Below are 24,523 nucleotides of genomic sequence, written 5' to 3' on the forward strand. Positions count from 1 at the left end.
AGGACCTCGGTGGCGCAGGAAATACAAATAGTCCAAGATACGAGTTGGAGGGTCCTAAAGGGGGTTTGTGTGACCGTCGGTAATCAATTCAGGTATGCTAGGTATACGCTTTGGAATGACTATTAGATAGATAGTTACAGTGTATATATATACCCAGGATTGCAAGTAAAAAGAGACCACAGCCTGTCTCGGTGGGGTTCTCGTGCCTAGTGTGAACGAAAAAGTGATTTGCAGCCAGTCCTCTTTCCCGCCTACGACATATTACATGTAAGCATGGAAGGCCAACATGGGTAGCTGATGCTCCGCTTTGGCAACGGAAGCTCCTGATGAAGCGCCACCGTGCGTCTCGACTGCCCACACACTCGAGGTCGAGCGAAAGTAACTGTTCTATATTTATATAACGGTTTAGATCAAAAGCCAAGTAAGCTCAGTTTGCGGCCTCGTTCTCTTAACTTCTGCTGTATTTTTATCCCGCCAGACCTATTGCGTAGCTATTATGCTCACCCAACGCCTACGCTCGCACCGTTAGGCTTTTTAAGGTTAACCTTCAAACAGGCTTGGCATCAGTTAACTACGTAATTAGATTGGGCACGTCAATTCTCCACCTTCGGATCGTTGGGTCCCGCTTTACCCGTGGAGTCGGGAATCTTCGAAGGAGGGCAAAACGCCGCTTTGGATGGAATAGGCTACAGCAGATTCAACCGGTGATGAGAAGCACAAGCTTGCATACGGGTTTGACACACGTCAAGAAATAGTAGGCAGGGAAAACCTGCGATTGCGATATCGGGACGCGCTTCTAGAATGAATTCCCAACGGTCTTCCCGAAGATACTTTCCGTCATAGAGCAACTCAGGGTTAGAAAATAATGATGCTTCTGGCACCGTGCTGGGAAGTTGTCTACGGGACGCAAAGTGGGATGGTGAAAGTATCTTGTCACCTAACCTTTTGGAGCCTTTATACTCTTATCCTCCACTGCATGATGTATTTTGTGACGTCTTCAATTCCCCCGAATATCATAGCGACGCAATGAGCCGCAGCACCTTAATCCCATTATACCCTATTAGATCAACACATTTCACACCAGCTAGGATTGGGATGCTCTATGTGTTGCACTTATATTAGAGTTGGGGCCTAAAATATCACTTGGTATAGAAACAGACACCCCATGCACTGCTGGGACTGGGGAAGTAATACCACCAGGAAGACAAAAGCAAGAGAGACAACACAACATCCATATCTCGTTGACCATAGAAACATCATGTTATAAGTGATTAACACAAATTAACAAAGAAATAGAAAGGACAGCTCTGCCATTGCAGAGCCAGGAAAAGGGAGAAGAAAAGCAGACATATAAATATACCAATATCACCCCTCCATTGAACGCCAAATCCCATTAACAACCCCAAGTTCAAGCCGAAAGGGACAAAGAGACTCCTAAACCCAAACTCCTCTTTAAACCTCAACCTCAACGCACAAGCCACCACCGTCAGACGTTCCGGTTCCAGTGCCTTCATCTTCATCTTCCTCTCCATCATATCCATCGGGAGTTTCATCTCGTCGATGACGATAATCCTCCCGGTGATGATGACGTCCTTGTGATGGTTCATAATCCCGACTCTCCAGCACCATTTCGCCATGTCTTTCGTCGCCATCTAAATCTGTACCAGTATCCGGGGTTTGGCTTTGGCTATTGCGAGGTCTGTTTTTATTCCGGGATTGTTTGTTGTGTAAAGACTTCGGATCGATCACGTTGCCACGCGTTCGATCATCGACTTCATCAAAAGCACCTGGTGGAGGGCCAGGAGGGTTACTATGCCCTTTGGCGGCCATCCTTTCTCGTTCTAAAGCTGCCCGAAGCTCTTCATTCTCAGCACTGCGCTCTTCCAATCTCTTCCTGGCACCGGATCGATCAAGCAATCTGGCTTCACGCTCGGCTTTCAACCGTCGCTCCAGTTCACGGAGGCGATGTATCCATTTTTCCTCTGTTCGATCGCCGTTAGATGGCGTGCGATTTGGCTGGGGTGGCGTAGGCCCGGCTACAGGGCCGAAAGAGTTGTTTGCTAATGCTGTCGAGGAGGAATGATGATGAGCTGGCTGAGGAATTCCAGAGGGGGCCCGTGACACGACGCTGCTACTCCGGTCGGGCCGCGGGTTTGCATGAGCAGCAGCGGCTGCAGCAGTAGATCCGCGAGATCGAGAATGGGACTGTAGCAAATTTAGTTCTGCTTTGAGCAACCTATTCTCCCCACGTAGTTTTGAAATTTCTGCGTTGGTTGAATTAGAGGATAACGGACGTTTCTGGACCCTGAGCTGATGTGCTAGTTCTTCCAGTCGGTCAAGTTTCTTAAGTCGAATGTTGAGGGTGTGCTCAAGGTTTTGGTATGCTTTGGTTAAATCACGCTCCACGTTCTTAACGCGGCCCTTAAATCCGTTCACCAAGTGCTCCACAGTCTTCAGGGCGAGAAGCAGATTTTTACTGAATCCAGGCCAGAAGAGCATATTTCCAATAACCTCCTGGCTTGGAAGGTTGCCATTTATCAAACTATTCGAGTGTGCCCAATCTGGTCCACACATAACCGATAGCCTCTTCCAGATTGCCAGGAACATAGCATTACGTTCGTTAAGCTGATCTTTGTACTGCTGTTCGAGTGTACTGAAACGCTTTCGATCCTGACCACGTGCATGCTCCAGGTCAGATATGCGAGTGTTACTCTGGGCAATTGTCCGCGAGGCCTGGTGATGGGATTTCAGCGCCTGCTCAAAAGAATGTTTATCGGCCCGATGAGCCTGGCGTTCCCGTTCAAGCAGCTCGCTTAGTTTACGCGTCTCGAGACCGTGGCTCTCTAACAAAGCATCTCGATTTCGAAGGAGAGCTTCCTTTTCATCTAGAGTCTCACGGGCACTCTGCAGTTCAAGTGTGGTCGATTCCAGCTCCTTCTGCAGCTTCGTAATGGACAACAAAAGACTCGATCGAGTCCCGTTAAGGTCTCCCAAAGCTTCCCGAAGGCTGCTCTCAAGTTCAAACAGCCTCTCTTTCCACGTATTTGCTTCAATTTCCCGCGCTGAAAGAGCCTTCTTTAGTTTGCGGATTTCATCTTTGGCTCCGGTATTCTCGCGGTTCAACTCATTCATTATTCGCTGAACCTCTTGTTTTTCCTTCCCTCCAACAACCTCTCGTTGGTGCCTCTCTTCTGCGAGGCGGCAATCAAGCTCTCTGGTCTGATCTCTTTCACTTTGCAGATTTATTTGGGTTGTTTTCAAGTCAGATTCCAAATCACCAATCTTAATCTTGTCCGCATCCTGCTCTTCGCGAAGGAATGCGATTTCGTTTTGGCTCGATTCAAGCTGCACTGTAAGCCGCTGTATTTTACTATTCGACTCAAACAAATTCTTCTCGAGCGCTTCAAGCTCTCGATTCGCATCTTCTAACTCCTGCTGAACAGCCTTGTATTTTTGCAAGTTATTCTGGGCATCTTCTTCGAGTCTAAGAATGCCCTCATTCGCGGATCTCATCTCAGCTTGCAACGCTCTCAAATTCTCTTGCTGGTTTCTCAATTCGGCTTCCATTCGCTGGCCTTCATCGGTTTTTAAGTCTAATTCGTCTTCCAGGGCATTAATCTCTTCTTGGGCTTCAGCTTTCAGATCTTGGAGTTCAGCTTCCCTCTCCTCAGCGAGATGCATAGCTTGATCGCGCTCTAGCTGAAGAGTCTGAACCTCTTCCTCCGCTTGATCCATATCTTCCTGGTATGCACGATCCATAGTCTCGATTTCACTCATGTACTCGTCAAGTTGAGCTCGGAGACCCTGGTTTTCAAGTTTAAGGGTTGAAACCTGATCTCGGAGCTCGCCGTTTTTTGTTTCTAGAGATTCACGCTCAGTATCGCTCATGCGAGATGCCCGGGTTCCGTCACTCGCCCGCGAGGCGGATCTATCCTGGGCTCTGGATGCTGAACGTTCAAAAATACTATCACCGGCGATTGAACGTCCATCAAACCGTCGTTGTAGTTTTAATTCTTCGATCTCGTGGTAGAGCCGTTCCTTTTCACGATTGCGCGAAGTAAGCATCGACGTCTGGGCACTAACCTCTCTACGTAGCTCGGCATTCTCTTGCTTCAAAAGTTCTATTTCGACAAGCGTACTGCTGCTTGCGGTTCCCCGTGTCGCACTACGAACAGCATCTCTATCAGAGTCAGGATGTGACATGACAGAAGACATCCCTCGTCGCCGAGTGCTCCTTGAATGGGTTGTCGACACCGCATCGCCACCTCTCATCTGCAATATTTCCTCTCTAAGATGCCGATTTTCTTCCTCAGCTTGTTCTCGGGCAGCAGCCTCCGCATCCAACATGTCTTTCCACATGTCCTGAAACATACATTAGTCGCCCTGATACGTCAAATATAATGAAAAGATACAGGAACAAATGGAATGTTAACTCACTCTTTCCTCTCTAGCTCCAGCTTCTGAGCCAACAACCCTCCCATCGCTTAAAGACTTCACCATTTCTGCCAATCTTCTCTTCTCGGTTTCCCTCGCAATACTTTCGGATCTTAACCTTTCGATCTCAATTTCGTAAGTTTCTAGTCGTTCTTGTAGATATATCAGTTCTTCCTCCTCCATTGTCGCTCGTTCTTCTTCGGAACCTGACGCTCCCTCGTCTTTTACGTCGCCCTTCTCTCCCTCGCCATGATCCCGAAGTTGTTTTTCTAGTTCCCGGATCTTTTTTCTCAGTGATTGGTTGTCCTTCTGCAGCTTCAGTTTGTCTGACTTTAGCTCCACGTTTTCGGAGATCATTTCCTTGACGCCCTCTTCAGATCGCTTATTTAGAGCTTCGTTCAGAAAGTGGATGCGCATTTTCAAGTCGAAGTTTTCTTTTGAGAGCCTATCGATAGTGCTACTCTGTTCTTTGAGTGTCATATTCTTTCCGCGACTGAAGCCAGGAGTCGGCGCTCCGCGCTTATCGGGGGATAGGCCAAGGTTTAGATTGCTTTCGCGGAACTGGCGAGCGAATGTAACGGGTACCTGAATATCTTGAACGTGTTGGGCAATAACTGTATCAGTTGGTAGCGGTTGGTCAATAGCTTTCGCTTTAGGAGTTGTAGGGACTGCATCATCGTCAGCTTCCGCCGTCTTTCCTGACGACGTTGGGCGCGACTGTGACGCGGCATCCTCCTCATCTAGGGTATGCAAATTTGGCTCCGAAATACCGCTGAATCCTCTCCGCTCAAGGGGGTTTTCGTCACTAAAACCCGAAATCCCAGAAGCCATGCTACCTAAACTTGTCGATCTCGAAAGTTCTCTTGTCTGTTTTCTATCGCCGTGTGGCCTAAGGTCGTTGTTTGCGGGTACTGCTCCTCCAGATTGTAAAGCGTAGTCTACACCTATGTGGGCATCGCTGGAAGTCGTATCCGTATTTACAGATGAAGTCGAGTAGCGATGGGATGACTGTCTGCTAGTGAGGAACTTGGGTCTCTTCCGCCTCCGATCCGAAGGCGTGCCGGCCGTGACTTGAGAATTGCCTGCCTCGCTCGTATCTCCATCGGTAGGGTCACCACGCCGTCGGCTTGATAGGGATCGTGATAACGAAAAGCTTTGTCGCTGACAGGTCCTGCTGCGCCTTGGCGTGGCTTCCGTATCTTCGATACCTGCATCTGCATTGCTCTCAGGCTTGTTGTGTCCTTCCCCATGATTATTCTCACCTTCGTTTCCAATACTTGTAGTCGCAGAGAAAGCGCGCGACATAGTCCTAGCAGCGGCCGCAGCCGTGGGGGATGATAAGGGTGTTTCTAGCGATGTAGTATTAACGGACACTTTGGACTGGTCTAGTGGAGTATCTCCCAGATTCCCAACGGAGTCCTCATCCTCAAATACCGATGGTTCCAACTCGGCAATTTGCTCCTGTTCAGGAGCTCCGTGTGCGTCAGTTGCTGGAGTTCGAGATGGGGAAGACGAACGGTTATTCTGTTCTTCCACTCGCGAAGACTCGGCCGGACTGACACCAACAAGATATGTGTCGTCCAGCCCCATGGGACCTTCGCCTACCCGGATAGCTGATGGCTCCGGTAAGAAACTTGACTCTACGTCCATCAGCTTGCGATGCATCTCTCCTTCCTCCACCGTGGTTCGATTCGGTATGCTAAGGTCGCCGTCGTCATGGTCGTCAGTATTGGCGATGTTGTGCGTTATGCTATCATCGTTTGATATGTGGATTGCGGGAAGGGGTAATATGCTGCTTGAATCGTAATCGTTCTCCGGCCCGGGATTGGGATCGCCAGGTTCGCTGAGGTCGCAGGGGGTGCAATGATTGTCGGGTTGCTGGCGCGGGGATAAGGGAGGGGAGGAGGGCGGAAGTGACGTCGCAGGATGGCCACTATCAGCCATAGCAAAAGGATTTATTCGATTGCATCCGTGTCCCTCAAAGCAAGCTCCTTCAACTCGCAGTGTTGTGGTCTAACTGGATTCATCATATGTAAATAGACCACTAAGCCGGACCCGGATCATAAAATATCCGAAGGTCCCAGCAACTCCCATCCATGATCCAAGCTCGCAACCTTGGCATTCATCCCAAAAACTGACAAAGTTCGATAATGAATAGTTAGATACTAAAATTTTAACTACTCCATGATAAAAATAGCATTCTTTCAATAAAATATAAGCTGCAGTTCATCCGATTCAACTCGATGTGTCGGACTTTTCGTTAGCAAATGGAAGCATTGCGAGTCCGGCTGTCAGCCCAAAATGGGCCCATACCGTTCCTGACGTTCTCAAAGCGAAGGAGTTCGTAATTTATGAAAATTTTATTTGCGATTTAACCAACCTACGGAGAGTGGAGTCACATCAAAAAGTTTATGCTCTGGCACTCAATGGAAGATTCTGGGTGGTTCCGACGGGAAAAGAATCCATTTTCTCGCCTTGCCATGGTGGAACATTTGAAATCATCTAGAGCCTTGAGGGGGAATGTGGGAGAGGTGCGTAGGCTGGATTGCGGATTGCATGAACCACATGAACTTTCCTGGAAATACAGGCCCCAAGCCATGGCGAAGGGGCATGTGTTTTCATGGGCATGATGGGCAATGTAAAATAGAAGAAGAGGGAAAATACTGATGATAAACAACTCATCAAAAAGGCAGCCTGGGGAGTTATGTCAAACTCTGGGTTTGTGTACTTTGGTTCTAGGGGAACCCCAATACGGTGGCTGTATTTCATTCGTCTGGTGATAGTCTGTGCTCCAGAAGATAGGAGTAAATTATGAAAAAGATAATCTTTGCGATTTTCATGGCCTAGTCCGTGAATGATCCTATGAAGTTCTGGTGATATCGACGATGTTGAAAGTGGTGACCAAAAACAACCATAGAAGCTGACAAGAAAGGTATGATAAAAGACTAAATGTCACTCAAACTGGAGAACAATTTTCTTATTTTCCTGCTCTCCAAAAGAGATTTCAATTTCAGTTTGCTACACTGGTCTAACTATAATTGACTGGTGATGTCAGAAAATCAGGCCCTTTTTTTGTGGCTCCTTGCAAATAATTTTTGGTTCTGATGGCTTTCGTAGATCATACTGTGTGCGTTTCATGGTTTGTTGCCGATGTTGATGCCAATTTTTTGCAGACGACGACGCTCGCTATTGGATAAACATATCTCATTCTTCATTTCAACCATATATACATATGCTGTAAGAAGGTAAAGTACTATCCGGAATAACTTATTAAAAGTATGTAATAGGGTAAAGATGTATTAATCATAAGACACTGGTGGGCATAAGGCATGTAAAGTCAGAGGGTCGAAAGGTAAGGGACTTTCGAGTTCAGTAGGAATAACTCGAATAAAAAAAAAAAATAGGGGGGTGGGGGGTTTAAAGGTAAAAGGGTGATAATTGTCGAGGGTCGCAACAAATACAACGCTTGCAAAAAAAAAAAAAAAAAAAAAAAAAAAAAAAAAAAAAGAAAAAAGGGAAGCAGTGTATCATGTCATAAGAATTGCGCCGACTTTTTACTGAAGTAATAAAACGGAAGATATAAGAACGCCTGAACGTGATGAGGTCACCGAGCAAACAAATGAAAAGTTTGAGTTATGCTAATCAGTCGGCAATATTAGTCGGCCAGCGTGATGTCGCCTAATGTAGGATGAGGAGTCTCGGGTTGCTCCTCTCCTTTGGATTCCTGTTCTTCTGGACGAAGGGAACTATCAAATTTCTCTTTTTGAACCCGGGCAGCTTGTAAACAATCAATATATGTCCGGAACTTGACAATCTCCCGAAGGAGATAGGACGACTTGCGTTCCCAATTAGCAAGCGACTTAGTTGCATTCGGGTGTCGAGGCGTAAAGGCAAGCACCATGGCTGGTCGAAGCTCATTATGGCGTTTCAGCTCTTCTTCCACGTATTTTACGTAAGAACAGAGTGCATCAAGCTGCTCTCTTTCGGTAAGGGTTGATGCAATCATGCTTTGTTGCGGTGGCATCCAATCACTGATGTGAATTCTATCAGCAGGAAGCCGTGGGCGAACGCTTTGTTGATCGATCGAGCTCCGAATGGAGCTCTGAATACTGAGTCGAGTTCCAGAGGAGCTCGTGGGTTTATGGTCCTCGGGTTGAGGCAGAGCATGATTTATGACGGCATCACTCCAGCCGTACTCGATGTTGCTGATTCCACCGAACATAGGCTCTTTAGAGAGTCTGGCGCTCCAGTAGTTTGCCGTGGAAACGAACTCCTTGACAATTTCTGGTGTGCCAACTTGGAATAAGTGGACTGCTCCAGTAGGGAGACTCAACGCCCAAACATAAGGTCGGGACTTGGAGTATCCGGGCTGCGGCAATGCGCTGGCTATCGTATGGCGCAAGAGGAATTTCCATGTTTCCTCTGCATTCTCCATCCAATTCCCTCCGCCAACGACGATACCACCGTTTTGTCTCTGCTTAGGCTTCAGCCGCGTCGACTTGGTTAACGAATTAAAAGAAAACAACCGCATCCACCCTCGCTGAATGACCGCGAAAGTTTCATTCCAGTTCCTATCCTTCGCTCGTTTATCGACAGAGTCAAGGTGGTGTTTATGTTTCAAGCTCCCCTCCTTCGCCCACGGTGCTCCAGCTAGCTCTAACGTGTCATCCTCGAGTAAGGATTCCGCACGCGTAGAGTCTTCCGTTCCAAGAATGCAGCTAGCAGAATCCTCCCTGATGATAGCATGGCTCAATGCATTTGCAAATCCAATCGACTGCTGATAGTCACCTCGCGGGTACTCAGAACCTAAAGAATCGACCGACATAGACGTTAGTGTTTTACCCAAGGAGGCCTTGCTCCATGTGCTGGATGCCGTTGGTGACCAAACTGATTGATCATCTAAACTAGTGCGACTGGACGTCATCGTAGATGGCGGATACATGCGCGGTCGTGACCTTGGTTTGGATGCCCATCGAGCCGTGGACAACCGATGATCCGTGGGGCGACCACGGGTAAAAAGATCTGATGTAGTGGCTCTGCTTAGGGTACTTGGTGTCCTTCGTAACACGTTGCTTGTAAGCGTTAGGAAATTATTGGAAGGCTGCTGTTCCTCAGGCTCCGCCTGGGCTCCGCGCAATGGAAGCCGCCGCTTCTGGATGGAATTGTAGAACTCCTTGAGAGCCGATTCGATCTGATTTTCCCACGCCTTTTTCGTGCCTCGGAATGGAACATTCACAAGTTGGATAGAACTAGCAGCTGAGATATCACCACCATTGATATTAGGGATGTTAGCTGCAGCGGTCGCTTTTGAAATATTATCTTGTGGAGTGTTTAGGAAGTTTGACGCAATGTTCGTTTCGTTGTCATCCCTCTCACGATAGGGGGTTGAAGCCCTCCCCGGCTGTGACCCACTATTGTCAGTGCTTCGAGGCCGGTGGAGTTTGTTGGAGGTGATGCCCTCAAATGCGTCAGGCGCCGCATCCACCACGACTCTCTCAATCGTGGGCATGGTATTACGAATGAACTGGTTCCGTGTCATCTTTTGTTCAATGTCGGCTAAATGAAGGTCGGTATTCAAAAGTAAAAGAGAATAACATATCGTATGTACAACATCTGAAAGGTCTATCAATTGGACTGTTATCTTGCTTTGGAGGAAAGGTCGAATGCCCAAAACGTACCTGTTGCTTTGAATCCATGGTTTGGATTGCATTCACACCAACGAGATGAAAATGCATCGAGGACCCGATCGACTTGTTGTGTTTCGCCCTTTAGAGCCATCTTCGAGCATAAGCTGCGCATGGCGGCCAAAATATCCATACCCGACCAATCAAACAAATCTAGATACGCCTTTCTGACCCCAGCTCTGTCAGGGTTTCCAAGCCATGTGGCTGTAAGCTCAGCCTTCTGGCCATCCTCGACCGAGTCGTAAAGCTTCTGAGCTTGGTCCCGATCTGCGGCACTGGGGCTTCCGCCGGTGCCAATGTCGGCCGCATCCTCCCGTCTCTGATCCACACTTTCTTCAATCGGCGAGGGAGACGTCGTTATCATTTTTCCGAGGTTTGAATTGAGGTCCTCAGCGGGACTCATAAGGGGTGTATTCAAGGCAGTCTGATAAGTAGAGACGGTGGTTGCTGCTGAAACCGGAGGCGATTGGACCGACGCTTCGAGCAATGACGCCGGCTTGGTTGGCTCATGCTTTGGATCTGATGATGGGACAGGTTTAGGGCGGGCTTCCTCTCGCACATGCATGCCCGTGCTAACAGAGAGTTTGTTGTCAACTCTAGTAGCCACCTTTGAGTTCTGTTTACTTCCATTGCCAGTTAACATAGTGTTACGTAACGATGTCTCAGGAACAGGGCTTGTCTTAGGTCGTTTAGATAAATCCTCAGGGCTTTGTTTGGGAGCGCCTTCATTCCCACTGCTATCCACCAAGAAAGAATCACCGCGGTTAGAGAGCGCGGAATTCGGATCAATGCCAGATTTTGCGTTTGAAGTGCTGTTGACATGTGAAAATTCCGATCTACCATCCGTACATGGACGCTTGCTTCCAGCCATATCTCTTGGTGCCTCTCTCACGGAGTGTTGATTTCCGGGCTCAATTTCGAGTCTAGCCAAATGTGCATCAGGTTCTGTAAACATTTTTGATTCGTTAACGACAGGAGAAGAGGCCCCGGTCATGTAGGGCTTCATAAGCTCACGGAGGCTACCGCTCGGGCTCGGCTCCGCGTCTACGTTTCCTTGTGCATGAACAAGTTTCAGATTAGAATTAGGTATAACCAACGGGGGTGGAACATGATCTGTCGAGGATTTCTTTCGTCGGCGGAAGAAAGATGATGGCTTTTTAGTCACGATTGAAGTATTATCGCGACCCACGCCGTATTGGCCATGTTGAGGATAGCCCTTAGAACTGTTGGGAGCGCTCTGTGATTCCCTGGGCCGACAGAAACCTTCATTATCCCGAGCGTAACTCTGTGTTTTCTCCGGTTGAGGAGGTGACGACGACTTGTACGATCCAAAAACTCGTCGAAAGAAGCCGTATCGTTCTTTGGGCGGTGGGGTGACAGATTCCACGGGAGGGGGGAATTGAACCGGTTTGTGGAGTGCAATTGTGGGGCTAGGGGCAGGTATACGGGCGTGAGGCGGCATCGGAGGGATATCGGGGCGATTGTCTCGAAGGTGCCTACTGTCGTCAGGCCGTCCTTTGATAGTGGTCGTTCCTAAGGTGTCAGACCGTCCCTTTCTGTTGTACATGCTCCGCGCAGACTTAGTACTGTTCTTGCGAGACAAAGCAGGAGTCCGACCGTTCCCAGTGGCCACATATTGAGAATTGGAGTAATCCTTAACGGCAGGAGAATTGCTTCTTCGTGGCCCCACGGGCACATTGGGTGTAGGTGCGGCGTTGATGTCATCATAGAGTAACATGGCATTATCCACCGGTATTGTCGCTGGGCCGTCTGCGCCGTAATCGAAACTAATGGAACGCCTTCCTCTACCAATACGACTACCCGCCAACATTTGGGTAATGTCGAGTCCGGAAGAATCGCTGCTGCGGCTTCCATTCCTCAAGCATCGGGAAGATTGCTTGCCCATTGTCGCCCGTTGTGCCTCGAAGACCCTGCTGCGATTGCTCAGTTTTTCTGTTCCGCTATCGACATCATCAACCCGTCGGATCGTGGACTGGAAATTGGAGCTGCTATTGCTGCGACGTCCACGTGCAGATTGGCCACAATAACGGCTGCCGCTATCATCAAATCGTTCTATTTCCGAAGAAAGGGAAGAAGAGAAGGTGTGACCACGATGACGACTGAAGTATGCAGTCGCATAACGGGAATACAAGGTATAGGGGTCGGGGTCTTGCGACCGGGAGCGATGTGGTTCCTCCAAAGAATGGAAATTGGCCTCTGAAAACTGATCTAATGAAAGGAGCATGTTATCCACGACGGAAGTTCTGGTGACGTGCTGCGGAGATAACGAAAGGTCATGGGGATCTCTCTCGTCATCTCCTGAGTCTTCGTGTTGGTTCCCGTCGATTGGAGTAATGTCGTCAAGAAAGGTTTCCGGAAAGGAAGATCGTGTGCCTAGGAGTCCATTCTGGCTATCTATGTAATTGACATGGCGGGGAGGGGTGCGTGGAGGGGAAGCATCGTAATAAGGGTCATGTTGCCAAGGGATTTCGGAAGACATTTGGTATGCAGACATGACCAAGGTGCCTATGGTGAAAGGGATCAGAAGATTTTTTGGTCGCCTTTCTCCCAGCTAGAGATGTGAAGGGGGGATTCAGGGGACGTCAATGTAACGGAATATGGTTGACAGTATTGCCGTTGGCGAAGCCCCATGGGTGTCAGTACATGGCTGGAGGGACTGCCGGGGTAAACGGCTTGTGCAGTGGGCGCTGAACGGGTTTCGAAGCAAGGATGGAGCAGAGAGCAGGCCCGAGGAGTTTCTCTACGAGACGAACTCTGGGATCGGAAAGAGAAAGTGGTGGTGATGAAGGTAACGAACGTATCGACGGTTCAGAATGCGGTCCCTGAAATGAAAAAGAATAGATTAGCCTGGCTTTTGGTAAAAACCAACTAATAACAGCCCGACGCAAGGGACGGACCTTGGGGATAATGGATAATTGCAGGGTTTAATTCGAGCGAACACCCTGGACGTACTCCGGGTAGAAGTAAAGAGGGCAGAAACCCCGGTAACTCACGGCGGCGAAGATCAGATTAGTCGTTGCCGTCGTGTCCTGGAAAGCTCACTGAAGCCGCATGCGAGATAAGAGAGGTTCACGGAGTCATCTCTCTGGGACGGAAGATGACGAATGGAACAGGAGGGGAAAAAGAAAAAAAAAAATAGAAAAAATCGAGTTTGAAGGAGTGGTTCTTCGCGGACAAAATGATGGGATCCCTGTCGTTAATTGGATGGGCTATTATTGGCGGTTCAAAAGTTGTCTGATCATGACGCTGATGCAGTTCAACAACTTTGGAAAAGCGAGTGTCGTCGTGAACTCCAGTCCAACAAGGCGAAAGGTTCAATCGATTGGGTTTGACTGAAACAATTCGTGATACCAAGAGGATGTCCGAAGCCCGGGGTCAATGTGCCATTCCGAGTTCGTCGGTGACGGTGGTGGTCGAGTCTCGCATCGTCCTCTCCTGGTGGTCTGAACTCTTTGGTTGGTGGAGGTTGCAAGGGGTCACGGGAGTAGTAGAAAGGGGAAGGTTGCAAGTTCGTCTTCGACTGAATCAGGGGTAAATTACATAAGTACTCCGTACAGGTTCCTCTGTAAAGGGAGGTTACCGCGTCTCTTAGACGGCGGCCAGCCAATAGCCAGCCGTCCGCCATGCCACTGACGCAGGCCATCGGGACAGCTAGCTTGATTACAGTTTAGCCCGGACCACGTGTCAGATCTCCATCAAGGAAGGTTCTCCGCTTTTGGTCGGGAGGGATTGGGTTGTTTGTATGTATGTATCCAGTACGGAGTACGGAGTGCATTTTACTGTGTACAGTGTGCTGCTCCCGGGACAATGCAATCCTAACTGATGAATAGTGTGGAAGTGCATATAACTAACAATATCTCTGATCTTATTCTTACATTAATATAGGCTGTCTGTGGAAAGTGTGGATGTATGTACACGGAGTACTCTGTACTGTACTGTACATATATATACATACATGCAATACATATAGAGTACTCTGTACGGAGTACAAAAGGCACGAAACAATCCAATGTAGCTATGGTTGGACAGAATACTCTGTATCACACCTTAGAATTGCTGTGCTAAGTGAGATTTTCATGACAAGAGAGCAGCCTCATCCACAAAGTGCACGCGAACATGCATGTACGGAGTAGTGAACAAGCATTTGTGCTTCATATCCTCACAGAGTGTGCTGAGGTCAGGTGTGTGTATGCTCTGTATACATAGGGCAGAACATGGAACGTAAATTGTATGAATTACTTGTGCTATGTAATACCATCCTCTTTGAAGCATTCGATGTTGCATTGGGTACGGAGTACTCCGCACGACTGACAGATGTCCCTTTGACGCGCATATCCGGTTTGTCACCAGGCGCCAGCCTTATCTCAAACCTTCCCCAACCTTGCCCAGCGGTCCGCCCGTGGACCGCATTAAGGTTCTTGCGAAGCCGAATTCACGTGATGGCGACCGCAATATGGGGTGGATGATTGGCTGGATGACCACAGCGTCATCGTGGGCAAAGTCACCAAACAAACCTGCGCTGAGCTCCATCGAAACACGTTGATACTCTCGAGCGCCTTTTCTAGACTCCCTGCACCGAAAGCAACCCTTTAATACTGAGACAGGTTTTGTTTTTTTTTTTTTTTAACTCTTGCATGCAATTTCTCGATCTCCATTGAATATACCCACCGGTTGAGGGGCCATGAACCCTCATATTTCAGTCCCCCGTCAGCATGGCGGCCCAGCCAATTTTGGCGGGACATCTCCGCCAAATCGAAACACCTCCATACGGTTACCAAGGTTTTTCCGGAGGTGAGTGTTATTACTTGCCGAATATGCCAGGCTGTGTGCTGCTTACGGTTGCCATTGCCTTGTGGGACAATCGGACCATGGCTAATGAATTAGATTGTTTAAATTTCCGCAAATGGACTTTGAAATGGCCATTTGGGAGATGACGTCTCTTCTGATTGCACCAAAAAAGGTTTTCAAGTCAATGTATTATCATGTGCGTGTACCTCTCTCTATTTCCGCATGTCATTTCTCCAATCTAAACCGTTACTGACTCGTGGCCTCATTGGACGTAGAAACGTTTGTGTCGCCCAATCTCATCTAGGGAACATTTTCCTTTTGTTCTTAAATGAATCATTAGTCTGACTATGATCCCCGAAACCAGAAACAAAGAATACCTGGCACAGACCTGACCCGTCCTTCACGTATCTTCTCTCCTTCTTTCTCCTTCTTACCGCTCTCGCCTGGGGCCTCGCATACCGACCGAGCTTTAGTTCCATTATTCGGCTCGCTGCTTCTTTCATATTTATCCACTTTATCGGCTCCTCCCTTCTTATTTCCGCGTTGGCGTACTTTTCTATGGGAAGAATATTTGGACCCAGTGGTCCAGCATCCTCCCTCATCGAATGGCGGGGAATGAGGTCTGGTCTAGGCCGAGTACGGCGTCGGGGAGCTGCTCAGGGGCTGTTTGCACAGCCCGGGGAAAAAGAGCAGGTCGAGTTTGGATATTGTTTTGATGTGAGTGTCCCTTTCATATTCGAGCCAGGATTGAAGGGTTGAAATTAACACGAAAAAAGGTCTCCAATCGCGCATTTTTCCCTCTATATCTTCACTTATACGTGATCCAATTCCTGCTTCTCCCACTATTGACTCGGAAATCCGATTCCTCTCCAAGTTTCCTTGCTACACTCCTTGGAAACACCCTCTACCTCTCTGCGTTTACGTATTACATTTATATAACATTTCTTGGCTATAACGCTTTACCGTTCCTCCACCACACAGAGCTTCTACTACTGCCAATCCTCATTCTTGCTATACTCTGGTTTGTCAGTTTGATCCTGGGTTGGGGAATCGTGGGCCAAGGGGGTGCAGTAGCGGGATTGTTTTGGGGTATTTAGACCGTTCGTGTGTTGAGTGGGACACTACCGACGATTGGACTTTTTGGCAGCATAATTTGGGCCTACAGTTTGTCGCAATGGCTGCCGATTGCTCAAGGCTCATGTGATGCCTGTCTCTTGTATACCCTCCAGAGTGACATTTTTAAGTTGAGAGCGCTGCATCAACCATAGATTTGATTGCTTCTTTTGATTTTATTCTACATTGTTGTTTTAGCGGGATTGGCTTGTATTACAGCTTTCACGTACGGAGAATTCCGTGCGAAATATCAAAATCGTGATTCCTAGATATGCGCTGGAAACCATCGTTGCAAGTCCTTTGCATTGTCACAATCCGATCGTTGTTCGTTCCAATCTGGTGCCAACCGACCGATGAGTTCTCTTTGAGATAAGATCTACGGAGAATCTCCATAATGTATCGACCGACGACTACTGACTCTCTATCCTCCGTATACATATGAGAGATATCGAAGGCCCAAAATCTAGTCTTACGGGATCCGCGGGGCCCGGAAGATTTCTCCTAGGGTTTTAAAGAAGCCTTCTCGATCCCCTGGCTAACGCTATTAGTTAGCAGGAAACCTTATAGCAGGAAAACTTATAGCCCAACGTCGATACGAGGCCTGACACATAAGTTCTCTCGCCAACATATGACTTGGTGGCAGTCACTGCCGTCTGAAAAGAATACGAGTCGGCGAGCTTTTGAGGGTTGAATATGCCGATATGTTCCGATTTCGACCTTTGAAACTACCAAGTCGACATACTGCCCACTGTTTGCTGAAGCTGGTCCAAGTAAGTATGGGGCATCATGTGCTGGCAATGACGAAAGTGAAAAGCATTAGCTCCTGTCGTGTAGTGCGATGATGGAGTTGTGCTCAATGCGTCACTTGATCTCTATTCGGCGGTCCATGAATATAAAAGGGCGCGTGTAAAGGCCGTTTGGAGATAGGCATCAGCGTCGTTTTGTCAAACCACTTCATAAACACCAAATAATGGCATATCCACCTTCGATCCCCGCGCGGTCAACATTCATTTCTTTCCTGAGGTGTCTCCAATACCATTCCAAGCCGATCACCTCATTCCGGTCCACCTTGTCTAGACGGATCATAAATCCGCGGGGCCACCGCATTTCAGAAGATTGCTATACGGTTACATTGCCAAATACCACTGCGATTTTTATTGCTTCTGCAGATTCAGCGGGTCCGCTATCACAAAACGTTGGAACAGAATCAAAGCCGATTGCGCAATTTAGTGATGAGGAGCTCCTTGCAAGGTTCACCCGCGGGTTTTTCGGAGGGAATATCTTCGCGCCCGAGAGGTTTATTTTGGGAATCGGTGGTGCGAAGATGTTCCAGGCCCAATTCGATGGTCTGTCTGCATAAACAATGTTCCTGAAACCAATCGCTTGCTCTATATTGTCTAACCGATCCCCAGGATATCAGCAGCGCTTCGAACATGGGCATAGTGTTGGCGGGATAGACGTACTAAAACCTTCCGACATTCCAAAAGACAAGCTGTTACCAATCAACTCAAAGATCTACGGAGGATTTCTCGTTATTGACTCTCACATACTTCCGACTTCCTCGACACCTTCTCAAGGCTCAACCAACGAGTTGGAGACACTTTATTCATATATCGACATTGGCTTTGGCCTTGGTGACTTTGGGGGCGCCCATCGCTTCTCGGTACATCGACAATGCCCGCACGAGCCCCAAAAACAAGCCAACTGGATATCTAGTGAAAAGGATCGGGAAGTGATAACCTTCAGTTTGTCTCATTTCACTTGCAACCCGAATCGGGCAGAAGACACCCTTGCGACGGTACGGTATTTGAATTGGTTCCATCAGTTGTACGCGAAGGTACTATTCGCAGATGCATTGAAAGGTGTCATGGGCTACTATTGAGCTCCCCGGGCACCTGTGTTAGTTCAGAGTATTGTGTACGATATGATGACAACGGTTGGGATGTACGGCGAAAGGGATTAAAAAGGGCGAAAAAAAATAAATACTCCGTAGACTGTCTGGTCTGGAGTAGTTATCTATATAATTTACGCAGAGATGTGGCCAAAGACCGGCACTCTCTGATTTATTCCAGGCCTGGCGCGAGTTGGAGTAGAATTAAAATGGCAAAGGAGGCTGTTTTCATGCATATATATATTTGGCATTGCAACATCATATCATCGTTATTTGAATGAGTTGTCAACATGACCTGGACACAGCACCTCAATTCTAGATCCAATGCGACTCCTTCCAGCCAGTGCAGGAAAAGCCAAAGACCAGCGTCGCCCAATCGCAGCCACTGAGATCCATGCAATATCATCATTGTCGTTACAGCATACACGCAACGAGAAACCAAGATTGAACGGACTGGCATTGCTCATTTGCTCCTTCCAGCAGTCTTCTTACCTCCTCTACCTCTGGCACCAGAGCCCATGGCTGCTTCACGCAGCTTGGCCTCTCTGGCCTTTTGCTCTGCCTTCTCACGCTCGCGTTCTTCACGCTCATCCTTTTCTGCCTGCTTTCGTGCTTTTTCTGCCTCACGGCGCTCTTTAACAAGAGCTAGCCGCGCTAAGTCAGCACGAGCCTGCTCTGTCTTCCCTTCTGCGTGCAACTTCATATATCGCTCCCGAGCTTGTTGAGCCTCGATAGCTTCGCGCTCGCGGCGAGACAGCTCTCCAGGAGCCCCCGGAGTAGGTATTCCATTTGCAGCATTCGCTGCCTGCGAGCGCGATTTCGCAGTATGATTAGGATTTGCCGGCATGTCATCGTCGAATTCCTCCTCGCTCTCGGATGGTGGGAGATCTCCTGGAGCTGCCGCTACTTGGTTCTTCCTGGCTATGGCAGCTTCTTTTCGAGCTTTTGCGGCCGCTTTACGCTGCTCACGGGTCATTTCTTCAGGAATAGACCGAGATGGACCGGCCTCATCCTCAGATTCCTCTTCTGACTCAGACTCTTCTTCCTCTTCGGAGGAGAGAGGGTCGTCATCGGGATCCTAGGATAGATGAAAATTAGGATGAGCATTTAAATCAAGGATAGAGAGAAAACGCACCCTCCACATGCCAATAGGATTTCCGTCTTTGTCTAAAGGCTGAACATCACGGCTGAAATGCTTTCCGCCTACACGAACAGAAGGGAGGAGCTTGTCAGACTCGGCCTCACTGGGGGAGGAGCAACGATCTTAAAAGCTTAATCATACCTCCACGAGTAGGTTTACTGAATTTTCCTCCACGGCCACGGGGAGCCATTTTGCACACGATGGAAAGCCGTCTAGTTTTCCAAAGACCTGCTGGTGGTGATCAGGTTCAGTCGCGAACAAAGCTGCAAGTTGGCGAGGGGCAGAGTCCAAACGCGGGGCACGTGCAGGATATGAAGCTCAAGACGAGATTTGAATAACAGTATTTTGAAGAAACAGTCGCTCACAAATAGAGGCACCGAACCGGGCTACCACTCAAGACTTTGACCGGAACAGAAGAAGCTGATGGCGGGGAGGGAGAAAGAGGGGAACGAGGCGACGGGCTATGTGACTGTTCTTGAGCTGCATCCTGAATATCACTTGGCACCAATAGGTTGCAGATCCATCCAACTGTTTGCATTGTTTGCCCATCTGCCCCTTTTTGGTCTCGCCGACGACACATCAAAAATCGTCCGCATCCGCTCTCTCGCCATGAGGAATGTCATAGGCACCATGGCCTGCCTCACACCAGAATTACGTCCAATATGGGCCCATTGGATACGCATGCTAGTGCGTATTTTGGAAGACTTTCCCCTTCTATTTAGTCCATTTCCCATAATTGGGCGCTGCATCTGTTCATAGTACCCAGCCCATAGCTGGGAAATGGACTAGAGGATTCACCGTCCTCTAGCCAAGCAAGTTTTCCATTTCTCATAGAATGTTTAGCTCTTATGTTTCGGTTACTATTTTTATGATATCCAAGCTTCTCGAAAAAAAAAAGGATGGATTTTTGGCGAAGCGCAAATGTCCTTCCAAGCGGCAGTGAGGCAATTGCCATTTCCATGCAGGGAGAGCACCTAATTCTATACTACCTCCGGATGGTTCTCTCGGCGCACTGTGATGTGTTACTCAGTGAAAGAAATTTTCTTTCCTAATGTTTATCTTCTCAGCTCCTGTCACACGAGGTTACGGAGCTAGTGGAGGAGGAACACATCCACAAGTGATAAATATTTCTCCAAAGCTCTCAGAGTCTCTCTCCTTTTTTCGTCTCTTTTCCTTCTCACATCCAAGAACTTTTCTTAAGCTTCATTTGCTTTATGCTTATATTGCTTAAGCTTCCTCACGTGTTTTCTTTCCGTCTCAACCCTCCTTCTACTATCAAGAACAAGGCCGGCCTTGCCTTCAATGTTAGCTTGAATTCATTGAAATTCACCTGAGATAGAGAGACTACTTTGTTGAACTTACTCTTTCAGACTCCATAGTTCATACAACCAGCTCTCTGCTCCATATCAAGAACCTGAGAAAGTGATAATTGTTAATTGAAAAATGTGAGATTTCCTTCAGTTAACACTTGTTGGAGCAATAAAGGTTTACCCTTATTATATCACTGCTCAAGCTAACAAAGTCTCACTCTGGCTTGCCTTTGCAGTATCCTACATTGTAACAAGGAAGGGTCCTTTCGATCGAAATGGCAACGGCTTCTGAGTTCACTTCTCCTCGAGAACTCGACCTTCCAAATTTCTCCACCGTCGCCAGTTCGGTGTCCCGCATGGAGCATCGTGTCCTCACTTGCAATCCCGGCATGCCTGGAGGCTTGTTTCCTTCGAGGGATTCAAAGGTGGGGAAATTTGATGTATTTCCTGTTGAACTCATCTTCAAGATTTTCGCAAATCTCGACTTTGCTTCCCTAATCAAGTTTAAAAAGGCCAACTACGCAGCGTTTGCATTAGTTTCAGCCTATCTACCGTTCGAGGTCGCAATGAAACATAGCTCTGAAACCCTTAGAGCCATCCAATCTGTTGGAACCTTGAAATTTGTGAATGCTTCAGAGCTTTTCGAAGTCATGCGGTCGACTAGATGCTCTCAATGTGGGAACACTGGCCCGTTTTTATTTATTCCTCTTCTAAAACGGACCTGTTGGAAATGCATTCCTACATTCCGAATCTACAAAGTTAGCAGCGTTAAAAGATGTTTTGGCCTTGATGATTCACACTTTCGCAACGTTGCAACATTCCGAACCATCCCAGGGACCTACGGGGTGCCACTTAGACAATACGATGTGATCCAGCACTTGATCTCAGAGCCCGGTGCCCAGCAAGCTCGGTTGGAAGCTGGTCATTTTGATCAGATGCAGAGTGACCGCCGAACGTCTCTGGCTCTTGCTTTGTCTCAATATCAGGGATACCTTCGCAGTGCACGAGCCAATCTGTACGATCTGTCTGCTCTTCCACAGGGAGGTACCCCTACTCGCGGACCTAGAACCTGGGAAGCAAGTATTAACGAGGATACTCATCAGTATACTTACCTCCTAACCACCATTCTGCCCTTTGCAAACCTTGCCGAGAGGACCATACAGCACCCTAGATACTGTGCCGGATGTCTCTACGAAAGGCATATCTTTAAGACCCAGGTCAAGCGAACAATGTCAAACGAAGTTGAGGCAGAAAGGATGGAGATTGATACATTGTTCAAGGCCAGTAGAGCTTGGCTAGCTAAGGACCTTGTGGACCATCTTGCGGTCTGCGAATCGGTCCCTATACTCCTTGCAAAATCGCCAGTCAACTACACTCTTCGTTAGGCTTACAAACTGGTGGCATCCTTCGGTCTTGTGCTTCCCTAGCAGTCCTTAGTGGTGGTTCACTCTTCTCTTACCATTTTTGTGCTTTTTCTATGCCCTGCCTTTGTGCGGCCCCTTTGTCCTTAATTTTTTTACCTTTTTTCTTTTTTCTCCCCAAATTGGCAACTTTCAATTGTCCCTATTCCATTTTACAAAAGCAATTACATGAATCCCTTTGTTATAACCCCCCATCCCAATCCTAATGCGACATTAAATGCCCCTTTTCACGTTTAGCCCTCGTGCCTCGCAATAATACCCGACTCCCCCACCAACATGCCCTCTCAGTTTGTAATTTCCTTCTCAAGCTTTCTGCGATTTTCCCACTTCGGCTAACCTGAGATTCTGTTCTTTTTTACCAAGGGCCTTAGGAAATAGCTTATGGAATAAAAATTGAACTTTGCCCCTCTTAAATTTCCTTCATACTAATTGCTATATTCTGGCCTAGCCAACGTCTATCACTAAATTTCAAGCAGGCAAAACGTCTAACACCCGAACTCGCTACGCCATGCATGCATGTAAAAGGAAAGAAGAGATAAACCGAACTTTTGAAGGCAGCTCAGCAGACAAGGCATATGCCTTGCCCTCCGGCTACCTTGAGTAAAAAGAAGTCCGTTTCTATCCACGGAGCTCCTTACACTTTGGCCTTGATCTTCGCACCAGTTAATGCGTAGCGGGACATAACCAGCACACTCGTTCCCACGAGCATCGATAGTGCAGCAAATATCTGTGCATACAAATAATCACCGTTGCCCTTTTGAATGAGTGCACCGGCAATTGGCGGGCCCGTTAGTGATGCGACACTGACTATGCTCAGAATCATACCGAATCGAATTCCTGTTTTCTTCAAGTCGGTTGAAAGACTGGTTACTACGGCGGGGAACAGGGCCTGGAGACCGGCACCGAAGAATCCGTAAAGAATGGAAAAAGCGTATAGACCGGGAGAATCCTTCACGCCTATCCACGCAAAAAGCATCATCGAAGTGATGAAAGTGAATGGAATGATCGTGTTTAGTGGTCCAATGAAGTAATCTGCGAGGTAGCTGGGTACCATTCTGCCGATGGTCCCCAGGGCATTCATGATCATGAGAAGAGTGATGCTTTCGGTTTGGGAGACACCGAGTTTTGCTCTCGCGAAGCTGCTGACGTAAAAAAAGCCGATGTAGAGGGCCCAGAAGTTGAGGTACATTCCTACGGCGTAAAGGGAATACGGGCCCTCTTTGAAAGCTGGCCACTCGAAAAAGGGCCCACTGCGCCGGGGCGGAATACGTTGGCGGAAGAATACGAATCCTGGAGCCAGAGTCACCACGGTGATTAGGCCCAATACTCGCATGGTCCACGGGAATCCGACACGGGGCAGTAATTGCTGAACGATTACAGGGTATATAATCCCTCCAGTTGCAGATCCACACGCACCGATTGCAAGGGCTATTGAACGCCGCGAGGAGAAGTATGTTGACAGGAGTGTCATGGTTGGACAGAAGATCAACCCGCTTCCGATACCTAGACAGAGCCCCTGGGCCAAGAACAACTGCACATATGTTTTACAGAGGGACGTCATGAAGATGGCAAACATAATGGTAACAGCTCCCAAACCCCAGACGGGCTTGAAGAATCCAGCATCCGTTGCCCGGCCGGAAAATGTCCCTATGGCGAAGAGGAGAAAGGTTTGAATGCTTCCAACCCAGGAGATATCGGATGGTTGCCGCTGAAGTGTTTGAGTGTAGTATTCCTGGAACATTCCAAAGCTATTGATAAAGCCCCAGGTGTTGAAAATGACCAAATGGGCAAGGCCCGCTTGTAGCCATGCCTCAAATCCACCATCAGGAGGGGGGCCAGGGTTCCGTCCAGAGTCCTTTGTCCGTACAATGGAGAGAGTTTTGGTTATAATGCTCTCTTTCCCAACTGTCTTGGTCGGCTCGCGGCTAAGCGAGTATCGGCGATCTTCCTCGATTTCATCGCCAGCGTGGAACGATCCTTGTTCCACATCGCTAGGGAGCGAAGTCGATCCATTGTTTGGCAGGAGATCGTGATCAGAGGGTCGCTTTTCGAGATCCAAGGAAGAGCCTTTCTCCCCGGAGAGTGTGAGGCCTCTCTTCTCCATATTGCTGGGGGCAGTTTATGTTGTGGATCCTGCGCGCGGCTCCCAATTGAGGGATTTACTTCTGTTTTTACACCTGAACAGAGTGACGAGGTGGGGACCAAGCGAACCGAGCAAGCGGTGTTCCCGCTGTCACTTGCTGCGACGTAATCGTTGCCGACTGGTGAACTGTCAGCTCATGGGAGAGTCAGCCGGGGAAAGAGTCCATGACTACTTACCTCAGTACCACGGTATTCGCAGTCCAATACTGTGGAGGAGCGATGATTTTCAAAGCATGGGGACTTCGGAAACACAAGCATATATGTATATCGATTGACTATGCAAAAGATACCTTACTGACAGATGGTATATACCCGCCTCTCTCCGTGGGTATCTCTGAAAAAGTCCAACAGAAAGGAAAAAGGATTACAAATCGGGGGCAATGTGGAGAAGGGTTCCTTTACACACATAAGGCAGCCATAGCCTTTAATTTTCAAAAGGAAAGGAACAAATACGAAATATTGTCAAGAGAATTTCAGTGAGAAAAATGAATCATTTCCTTTAGCTAAAATTGTCCGCCATTCAGCGGTCAATCTGGATTCGCCTGGTGTCTCGACCCTCAAACCATCTTCCGAGAAGC

General features: G+C 48.1%; 7 protein-coding genes across 7 annotated transcripts; 3 read left to right on the forward strand and 4 right to left on the reverse strand.

Moving 5' to 3' along the window:
- Positions 1-1,092: 1,092 nt before the first annotated feature.
- On the reverse strand, positions 1,093-6,378 carry ORF1 (Anucleate primary sterigmata protein B; the record flags this gene model as incomplete). Its single annotated transcript, XM_003065244.2, has 2 exons — positions 1,093-4,362; positions 4,438-6,378. 2 exons carry the CDS (start codon positions 6,376-6,378, stop codon positions 1,453-1,455), a joined length of 4,851 nt encoding a protein of 1,616 aa, XP_003065290.2. The 3' UTR covers positions 1,093-1,452.
- Positions 6,379-8,089: 1,711 nt separating this feature from the next.
- D8B26_001221 (uncharacterized protein) lies at positions 8,090-12,633 on the reverse strand (the record flags this gene model as incomplete). Its single annotated transcript, XM_003065245.2, has 2 exons — positions 8,090-9,990; positions 10,113-12,633. 2 exons carry the CDS (start codon positions 12,631-12,633, stop codon positions 8,090-8,092), a joined length of 4,422 nt encoding a protein of 1,473 aa, XP_003065291.2.
- A 2,085-nt stretch (positions 12,634-14,718) lies between these two features.
- On the forward strand, positions 14,719-16,320 carry D8B26_001222 (uncharacterized protein). The gene is made up of 3 exons (XM_003065246.2): positions 14,719-14,930; positions 15,292-15,644; positions 15,704-16,320. The coding sequence occupies exons 1-3, from the start codon at positions 14,852-14,854 to the stop codon at positions 16,022-16,024; spliced, it is 753 nt and encodes a 250-aa protein (XP_003065292.1). The 5' UTR covers positions 14,719-14,851; the 3' UTR covers positions 16,025-16,320.
- Positions 16,321-16,840: 520 nt separating this feature from the next.
- Positions 16,841-18,130, forward strand: D8B26_001223 (uncharacterized protein). Its single transcript, XM_003065247.2, has 2 exons — positions 16,841-17,386; positions 17,453-18,130. Exons 1-2 carry the CDS (start codon positions 17,011-17,013, stop codon positions 17,920-17,922), a joined length of 846 nt encoding a protein of 281 aa, XP_003065293.1. The 5' UTR covers positions 16,841-17,010; the 3' UTR covers positions 17,923-18,130.
- D8B26_001224 (uncharacterized protein) lies at positions 18,108-19,546 on the reverse strand. Its single transcript, XM_003065248.2, has 3 exons — positions 19,214-19,546; positions 19,067-19,134; positions 18,108-19,009 (listed from the first exon to the last, which is right to left on the reverse strand). Exons 1-3 carry the CDS (start codon positions 19,260-19,262, stop codon positions 18,395-18,397), a joined length of 732 nt encoding a protein of 243 aa, XP_003065294.2. The 5' UTR covers positions 19,263-19,546; the 3' UTR covers positions 18,108-18,394.
- A 1,111-nt stretch (positions 19,547-20,657) lies between these two features.
- Positions 20,658-22,407, forward strand: D8B26_001225 (uncharacterized protein; the record flags this gene model as incomplete). The annotated part of the gene is made up of 2 exons (XM_003065249.2): positions 20,658-21,707; positions 22,252-22,407. The coding sequence occupies 2 exons, from the start codon at positions 20,658-20,660 to the stop codon at positions 22,405-22,407; spliced, it is 1,206 nt and encodes a 401-aa protein (XP_003065295.2).
- A 30-nt stretch (positions 22,408-22,437) lies between these two features.
- Positions 22,438-23,379, reverse strand: D8B26_001226 (uncharacterized protein; the record flags this gene model as incomplete). The annotated part of the gene is made up of 1 exon (XM_003065250.2): positions 22,438-23,379. The coding sequence occupies one exon, from the start codon at positions 23,377-23,379 to the stop codon at positions 22,438-22,440; it is 942 nt and encodes a 313-aa protein (XP_003065296.2).
- Positions 23,380-24,523: the final 1,144 nt, after the last annotated feature.

The sequence above is a fragment of the Coccidioides posadasii genome, chromosome 1 (genome assembly GCF_018416015.2).
Source record: "Coccidioides posadasii str. Silveira chromosome 1, complete sequence".
NCBI lineage: Eukaryota > Fungi > Ascomycota > Eurotiomycetes > Onygenales > Onygenaceae > Coccidioides > Coccidioides posadasii.